Source organism: Clupea harengus, chromosome 3 (genome assembly GCF_900700415.2).
Source record: "Clupea harengus chromosome 3, Ch_v2.0.2, whole genome shotgun sequence".
NCBI lineage: Eukaryota > Metazoa > Chordata > Actinopteri > Clupeiformes > Clupeidae > Clupea > Clupea harengus.
The window spans coordinates 11624729-11633978 of record NC_045154.1 but is presented as its reverse complement, the minus strand read 5'-3'; the positions used below and the strand labels follow the sequence as shown (position 1 = coordinate 11633978).

Sequence of the window (9250 nt, the reverse complement as noted above, 5' to 3'; positions counted from 1 at the left end):
TAGCCAGTCAATCAAACTTGCAGCACGACACCTTTCTCTAAAGTTTCCCTGTTCTGAAAAGCACTAAACTGGCTGTTCTGTAAAATTGTAAGACTTAATATTTTAGTAGTGTGGTCATTACAGATGGACAAAAGGACTGAGAGGCAGGCAGTCCTCCCCCTTAAAAACACACCTTACCCACCCACACATCCATCTGCACTACCCACCTCCCCTTCCCCCTACCACTTACAACCACAGGAATAGACTTTCCTATGCAGCCCCATCACTAAAAGCATTCATGCACTGCTTGCCACCCACCCCACAAGCACACATGCCGAGTAGGTTCTACAAGAATGTCGCCGTCTCTTAGGGGCAGATCCTGTCTCTTGTCAGAGACTAACGTGCAACCGCGGGCTAGCATTCAAGCCGCCACGTCATTATAGCTGGAACTCGTGCACTCAGGGGTCCTCTCAAAACTGTACGGGAAACTAGACGAAAAAGGCTTTTAACACTCAGATCCGTTCCTATGGAAACCTCTCAGGCTGCACTCTCACACCCATTGAGACGGACCAACTTCACATATGCACTCTTTTCCAACCTCTTTTTCTTTTGTGCTTGCTACTTTAAGGGAAGGGCTTTTGAGGCTCGAGTAGGCTGGGGATGGGGGGCCAAATGTTTTTTTTTTTTTTTTTTTTGTGTGCAACTTGTGCTTGAACCTGCACAGATAGTTATGACTGGTATTTATGATACTTAAAATGACCACTGGCAGGATTGTTAATGTTATTATAAGGGTCTGAGAACATAGAAAGGATCCCTATAGAGATAGACCTGCTTTTGTTTACCCTAATAACTGTAAAGAAACTGAAGAAAATGATTGTTTGTAGTGTTTTACCCATCTCGATCTTCCGGTCTGACATAGCACCCCAATCAGTGCCCGTTATTTGTTAGGCAGCGCCATGCAGTACGTCTAGTTCTTAACTGCACTGCACGAGGCAGGAGCTGGTTTACACTTAAAAGTTGTTGCTTGCAAAATCTTTTGTTTATTTTTGTCAGAAATACTTGGTGTGGGTATGCTTAGGAAATTACTGAATGGGAATATTTACAAGAAATGTTTTTAAAAAAGACTCAGAATAACAGCATTGTTATACATCTAGAAGTATTGTTTGTTTCTCATGTGCACCCTTTCTGTTTTTCAGAGGGCTTTGACCGGATTTCTACCTTTGCTGTTGTTGTGTGAAACTTTTGAGTGAAATAATTAGGAGTATAATTTGGTCTAATGGCGCTGCTCTGTGTGGGGGTGTGGAGGGCTGAGCCATGTCATTAATGGAAGCTGACTTCATTTGACTGTCAACAGGATGAGAGGCTTTCATATCATCCTAAAATCTACAAAGGATTTGCATTAAAAATCGCTATCAGACAAATGTGGGATGTTCTTGCCAAATTTACCCCCATCCCCCACAATGTATGAGGTATGCTGTACTGCCACTTGGTTCAAATCAATGCGTCAGCACTCAAAGACTATGTAAAAAGCATGAAAACCTTTATTCATATTTACCATTTCTTTTTTTTAATACAGGTGGGAGTTCGGCTTTGGTGTGTAAGGGGAAAACAGTGACAAAACATGTAACAAAATAAGATTAACTCACATTTCAGCATAACACATGCTCGCTCTCTCTCTCGCTCTCACACACACACACACACACCCACACATTATTGGTCCCACACAAACAAAAAACAAAACGTTTTTTTTTCAATGGCTACACGTGAGTGTTCCACCCAACTCCATATGCAGAGTCCAGCATATCGAAGAGAGTGTGTGAGTATATGTCGGCTCAGGGTGTGAGTGTGTGTGGCTGTGCTTGTGTGTTTGTGTCTGTGTGCTGCAAACTGGAGTTTGACGTTCTGTGTGTGTGTGTGTATCATGTACACACATGGCGCATGTGAAAGTTGACCACATACTCGGCATTGGTTCGCTGCACTGAAATGGCAAAGGGCTCGAAGGGGTGAAAGGTGAAGGCCACTAGTCTGCGGACAGCATGGCTAACTGGTCTGCCCAGCAGGCCCGCCTGGATCTTAAACTTCAGAAGCCCAGAATCGCGCGCATAGAACCTGCACAAGAACAGAATTACACGCATAGAACCTGCACAACACATCAGTATTCTATATATAACCTGGATAACAATTACACACACTGCCGATTAACTTTTTGTTAATTTGGTCATTTTTTACAGCTCTGCTATAAATGATGCGAGCTGCTCGGATAAGGAGTTTGTTTGCAGACAGGCCGCAATATGAGATGAATTTGCAGCTTTGCTTGCAGAGCATACATTCATCAAGCATTAATTGCCACGGCGCTGTTCTCTAGTCACTATTTTTAAGACTGTTAATGTTTTAGAAAATGCATGTTAATAACCAATTTCTAGTGCTGTCAAACTTAACGGATTCATTTTTGCATTTAATGTTAAATATTGTGCGTGATAAAATTAAAGCATTTAATTGGGTTTTGTTATTATTTCTATAAGTGCATATGTTAAAACATCTGTGGGTATCCAATGAACACCTGACAGAGCTTGGTTGAATTCCCAAGCTTGCAAGTTTATTGAGCACATCAACTTACAACTAACCAAACGGGCCATGTTCTAACCTCTGATTGGCTAACCTAGTCGCTAGCTCCCTCCAGAGTATCTCCTTCCCCAAAAGTCTCTCTCTTCTTCTCTGCATCTTCACCTCAATCCCAATTTCAAAATAAAAGTCCTTTCACACTTTACGTGCCATACATATAAGAAATATGCCTTTCAAGCTGACAGACAATGTTGATGGCTTTGATGGTTTTACTGGAAATCTGTAGTTCACAGGATAGAATAGGTTTCAATTTAAATATGTGTCCTGTGTGTTGATTCTACATTAATACCCTGATTTTACATTTAAATATCCTTTATTACAATCTTCAGCATTGAAAAAAAAGTGATTAATCACTATTAACTCACAGAAAATTGTGACAGTGAATTTGGATCCATCGGATAGCTTTCACACCAAATACGAGGCAGACTAGAGTTCAGGGAAACTGTTCCCCAGACCCACATTTTCTGGAGGACTCGGGTATCTTGGTGCGCGCACCAGAGTTTGGAAAACATCTTTCACATCAATGAAACAAACAGAACTAACGGCTCAAGTGGACCCCGGTCCGCACCAAAAGTGTGAAACCTTCATTTAGCTAATTAAAGACACTAAGCTGTGCAACATAATGAGTCAAGAATCTCCACTCTATGCCCATTTTGACCAAACATACTTTAACTTAGTTTCGTCCAGACCAACGTCTCCTTCTGTACTGACGCGGCATTGATGTGACATTAAAAATGGTGTGGCGATAGGGGTGAGTGTGTGTGTGTGTGTGTGTGTTACCTGATGGGGTGGTCTCCACAGGTTTTGGGGCGCTCCATGACGGATACCCATTTGTCATCGTAGCTGAAGAGGGAGAGGTCCAGGTAGGGGCTGCTGCTGTAGGACTGGGCACTGATGGGCAGCTGGCCCAGCAAACGCCGAACAGCCTCCATGTGACCGCCATACTTAGCGTTCACTATGGTGTCCTTAAACCTGAACACACATACCCACACAGAGACGTTATAGACTGAATGTTGCTGGCATGTCCTTGCATGTGAACATTCATAACACATATCAGCTACACACACTTTCCCCTTCCACACTTATACACACAGAAATCAACAGGTATGCACACACACATTGCTGATGTAAGCTGTAGTACGTGTACACACACACACACACACACACACACACACACACACACACAAACACACACACCTCCTGCCCTTACACCTGAATGTACGCAAAATGGAACACAACAAACCACACACACTTCCATATCAAGAAACACACATACATATTTCACCACATACACACCCCCACACCTCTCCTGTTCTGGACACACAGCAAACCTGATTAGTTGATGTCTGCGGAGCGGCTTACCTGCGCTGCACCTGGCGGGCGTAGTTGTTGCTGGAGGCCGAGCAGGGGAACTGGACGGCCTCACTGTGCAGCGTGGCGTTGCGGAACAGGTCGCAGAAGTTCTCAAAGAGCTCCAGCAGCTGGTCTGACGTGTTCTCAAATACTGCCAGCACCTCCGTGGAGACCATGTTGTAGACTACAAAGAAAGAGGGCTGACACACACACACACACACGAGAGCACAGTTGAGTTCACCCTGAAGATTAACATACAATGAAAGCTCTACTTCATAAAGGCTGGACTGCATTAGAGGACAGAGAGAAGCGAAACTGGTGAGAGGAAAGAAAGACAGAATGAGAGAAGAGAGAAAGACAGAATGAGAGAAGAGAGAAAGACAGAATGAGACAGGTGAGGGGAGTGAGATGAGAGAGACAGGAGTGCGAGAGGCATGTGCACCTGAGTGGGGTCGCTGACCCGCATGGTGACCACATCCTCGCTGGTGTACTTGATGAAGAGGTGCTGCTCGTCCAGCAGCTGCATCTTCCACATGCGCAGCTGCCGCAGCTGGTCGAAGTACTGGAAGAAGCGCCGCTTAGCCAGGGCGCTGCCGTCCTGCTCGGCCCGACGCCACAGGTACACCAGAAGCCGGTGCTTCAGCGAGCTGATGCTCTTCTCCTTGTAGAGGCGCGAGAAGCCCGGCTGGCCCTCCGACGGACCCTCCGAGTAGACGGCCGACAGTGTCAGGAGGTCGTCCTCGTAGCAAAAGCGGCCGATGGTGCGCACGTCCAGGAAGGTGCCCTCACCGGTGACCTGGGTGAGGGGTGGTGCGGAGAAATTAGGGTAAAAAGATGCCAAAAGTGGCAACAGGACGATGCAGGAATAGGTGAGTGAACCACAGTGCAACACAGACCTCTTCAGGGTCACAGCATGCCTGACTTCAATATATTATACTGATATACTGTGTGTATATCAACTGTGCATTAGGCTGATAGACATGTTCCTCTTGCACTCATGTTAATGCTGGAATACATGAATTCAGGAACACTTCCCACCACCACACTGACAGTCTAACACTCTCTCTCTCACACACACACACACACACACACCTGGAAGACGTGAATAGTCTGCTGCTGGACAGAGAGGACTGCCAGTATGTTGCGGTACAAGTACAGTCCCTGGTTGTGGGAAAGGATGATCTTGTCGCACTTGAAGGTGCGCGTGTCGCAGAGGCGCCCCGTGTGCAGGTCGATGACGTGGAGCGAGTAGTCCTCCAGGGGCACACGCGGGTTGGGCGTGACCGACTCGTTGTTGCGGTACACCTCGAAGAAGTGCGGATGCGGCTCCTCAGGGAGGTACGCCGCCGAGCCCACGATGACGTAACGGCAGTCATCGGTGAACAAGCTGCACTCACGGTTCAGGTGCTCGCCGTTGGACGCCACGTTGGTGACGTGCATGAGGCAGAAGAAGCGCTCGAAGAGTCGCCCGCGGATGCCCAGAGAGGCCTGGTCGTTGCCGTTGGCCAGCGTCTCGCCCTCCTGCCCCTGGAGCAGATCCTGGGCCGCCTGGCACCCCTGTGGAGTACAATTTAAAGGATTATTTTCTTGACCTTATGCTCCTTTGCTCTATCAAATACTCATATGGATCTGTTAGATTTGGAAGTAGTACTTTGTATAAATATTTTACTTAAATGTATTTACATAGAGCCAAACATTTTTTATTGTCTCAAGGGGCTACACAGAGCCCAGGGCCTGAACACCCCTGGAGCAAGCACAGAGGCAAGGAAATACTCCCTCTAAACAGGAAGAAACCTCAAGCTGAACCTCGGATCATAAGGGGGTAGGGGCCCATCTATTTTGAGCCGGCTAGGTATTGAGATAAGGAAATAAGGAAGGAAACGTATGCACGTATCAGGATAAGCATGCTAGCATACATGTGGTTAATGTACACGATACATACAAACATAAGATGGTATATGGTACATGATGCATACCAAATTGATAGTGGATAAGATGGGGAAAGAGCATTCAAGTATTGTAGAACAGCTTAGTGGGTATACAGTTTTCTTGTTAGATTACTATTACAAGGGTAAGTTGCACAATGAAATTATGCTGATGCTGGAATTATTACATTATGGGTAAATAGGCTAGCACAGAATATGTAGATGCATCATGAGCAGGGTAGAGTTAATGCATGACAGAGTGATGGGGATGGGTAGGTGTAGGCAGAGGGCTTCTGCAGGTATATGAGGTGGAGAGACTACAGCAGCATCCCACAGCGGAAACAGTCTGGACTAAGAGGGGAAGAAAAGATACTTTATCATTATTAATGCCTTAGCATAATATAATATAGAAGGAGATGAAGAGGGAGAGGCTGCCCAGCATGAGGGGGAATTTTGTTTGTGCTTAGTTTTGTTTAGAGAATTTGTTTGTGAACATTTTATTTATACAAGGATAGCAAGGGTGGCAGGATAGAACAACAGTGCACAATTGGCTGGTGACAGCCGCAACACATTCTGTACCCGGGATCCATAAAGCCCTCCTAAACAGTAAAACATGTGCTGTCTGTAGCCACATTTTATTTATATTAGAAATTGTATACATGTTTAGTTTTTATGAGTTACGTTTAGTTATGTTGGCTGACAGGTGCATGGGAATAGTCCTTAACTGTCCTGAAAGAAATACTGCTTATGTTGTTTAAATGAAAGAGGCAATTGATGTGGTGGCCTTTCTATTCTAAATTCTGAACAGGTCTATCACCTGGTACTCGTATATCTCCAGTGACGTCTGATCAGAAGAGAAGGCGATGAACCAGCGACCATCAGGCGAGAACTTCCGCAGGAAGCAGGGTGGCTTTTCAACATTGACAACTGTGAAGTTGGGGAAGAGGTTCTGGTGGAAGCAGCGCACACGGTACCAGTGGGCCCCCGGCGGCCCCGAGCTGATCCGGCGCTGCTCCAGCCGGTGGACCACATTCTGGTTCTGGATGCGGCGGGGCCGCAGGGTGGGGGAGTCTTCCTCCGCCGTGTGCTGCCACATGCCAGTGGGTCACCTCACATGCTGCAGAACTCTGTGGACGAGACACCTGCCTGATGAGCAGAGCTGCCGATGTCACCACAACACCCTCTCACACTAATACACCGGGCTGCCAAGAAATAGCTAAGCATTATGCAAGATCAGGTAAACACACTTAAGATTTCTAAGGTTAAAGAAACTGAGCAACTACCTAGGCAACAATGCCACTCAATAATACAAGCTGTGAAGCAAGGGAAAGTTTGGTTAACAATAATTTTGTTGCCAACAAATTTGGCTACGATTTATTTCATCTGAATATGTGGCAGGTAAAGAGACTACTTTATAAGGTTGATCGGCGCTTAGGGCATAACGGGATACCTTACTATTGCATTACAGAGCAATCCTACACATCTAGCGGAACTCTCAAGCGCTAAATTGACAGAATGTTCTTACAGGTAATCATACATTTTTCTCAGTTATCCGAATAACGGTGCTCTTCTTTGTGGAAAAAATGAAATGGCCACTAAACAAGGAATACTCTTTAGCTATCCAGCTACAAGCAACGTTATGGATACTCACCTAAGTAACTTGCAACGTCCTCCATTATGTTTGAATCGTTAGCCTTTAGCTAACTTCACGTTATATACAGGAAAACGAGGAAAAGGAGAACCGGACGAGATGACTAGTTATCATTGCTCATAACTAACTTAACCAGGTGTACAGCAACCTGCGAAGGTCAGCTTGTCTTAAGTTTCTCGACTACCTAGCTAATGGTATCGAACTGTAACTTTGCCACCGGTGACAGTGATGATTAACCTAGCTAGCTAGCTAGCACGCTTTATTTCTAAACTTGGAGTTGTGCTGGTTGTTTGCCATCATTTTAAAGTATTTTGAAACTATGTTTAGTAGCACATAATGACACGATGTTTAATTTCCCAATTTGTCGAACATTAGTGAACGTATTGACCCACTTTAACAATATAGCATAGTAACCTACCTATGAGCGCTGCTAGCTAGCTAGGTTTTCTTCTTCTTGAACACTTGCACAGGTATTGATAGCAGAATCGTCTCACTCTGTCACAGCGCCACTAATAGGCCTGGGAGACATCTATACACCTGGGTAGTTGACGTGACGCTCCATTTTTGTGTTCACGGTGACAAATATAAATAATAATTGGTCAGGTTTGATTAAAATCTCTGTTTTTATTATTAACTTGTTTTTCAAAAACAAATGCATCTCTAATTGAGCGTTATAATTCAAGTATTTCAATATTTGGTTTGAAACATGACCATTGTCCACTGGTGTGACTGTCCGGGGTAACATTACCGATCTTCAAACTACTGTAATTAAATAAAAATACGACCAAATACATTAAATTACTTTTATACATATAATACCAATGTTTACTTTATGAAACTATAGGTTGTAAGTCTTCATGTCCCCACTCCAAATGATTATGACGCATTACGTTTTGTCCGCAAAATTGATGTCCACCTAGTGTGACACCATTTTGTAAATATAGAACAGGCATTAATTTGGGCATCCCATTACTGAGAAGGGTCAGTCTTCATCCAGGAAGTACAGAAGACATCAATGGAGCATATGGACTGCACATACGGTGAGTTTTGGCTCAGATATGTATCAGAATATTGCTATTTTTGTGCACTGTTAGAAATGGGACCAATTACGTAGTCCTTTGGTGTGACGTAATTAAAGTGTTGATATGAAAATTTTAATACATTTATATTCATTGACTTTTTAAAATAATGGATACCTTAAACTGTAACGTTGGATTGAAGACCCTCTGGCATACAGCTAGGCCGAAAACTGACCATGTAACTGAAAATGTCCACTGGTGTGACAGCACTGTCCTACAGTGTGACATGAAATCAGCGTCACACTGGTGGAAATGACCGTCACACCAGTGGACGTAGGCTATAGAAAAGGCCTAGATAAATACATTTTTAAATTAAATAGACTACTTCTATAATAGTAAATTGTCCACTGTAGTGGTCTTTGTATTTTCCTTTCAAGTTTTGCATTTTCCCCCCTTTCTCTCAGCATTGAAGTACACCTACAATACATTCCTACTATGTTTCATTTAGTTTGAGATCCAGTCAGAAGGTTTGAGAGCCACGCAGATAATGATGAGTAAGGAGAGGACGAGAAAGTACAGGGAGAGGTTAAATACAGATCCTAGGAATAGTGAGGATGTCTTGGGAAAGAGATGCAGAAAGTACATTTAACAAGCAACCAGGAATGATATAAGCATTAAAACGTTTCATTATATGATCAGAA

At 44.2% G+C, this 9250-nt stretch overlaps 1 protein-coding gene across 2 annotated transcripts; it reads right to left on the bottom strand.

Annotated features, from left to right (window-relative positions):
* Positions 1 to 1498: 1498 nt before the first annotated feature.
* On the bottom strand, positions 1499 to 8038 carry det1 (DET1 partner of COP1 E3 ubiquitin ligase). Of its 2 annotated transcripts, none has more exons than XM_012818368.2 (7): positions 7949 to 8038; positions 6697 to 7006; positions 5047 to 5511; positions 4397 to 4750; positions 3964 to 4154; positions 3382 to 3573; positions 1499 to 2088 (listed from the first exon to the last, which is right to left on the bottom strand). In XM_012818368.2, exons 2-7 carry the CDS (start codon positions 6973 to 6975, stop codon positions 1899 to 1901), a joined length of 1671 nt encoding a protein of 556 aa, XP_012673822.2. In that variant the 5' UTR covers positions 6976 to 7006; positions 7949 to 8038; the 3' UTR covers positions 1499 to 1898. The 2 variants fall into 2 exon arrangements, with proteins under 2 accessions (XP_012673822.2, XP_012673821.2); XM_012818367.3 differs by lacking the exon at positions 7949 to 8038 and adding an exon at positions 7531 to 7942.
* Positions 8039 to 9250: the final 1212 nt, after the last annotated feature.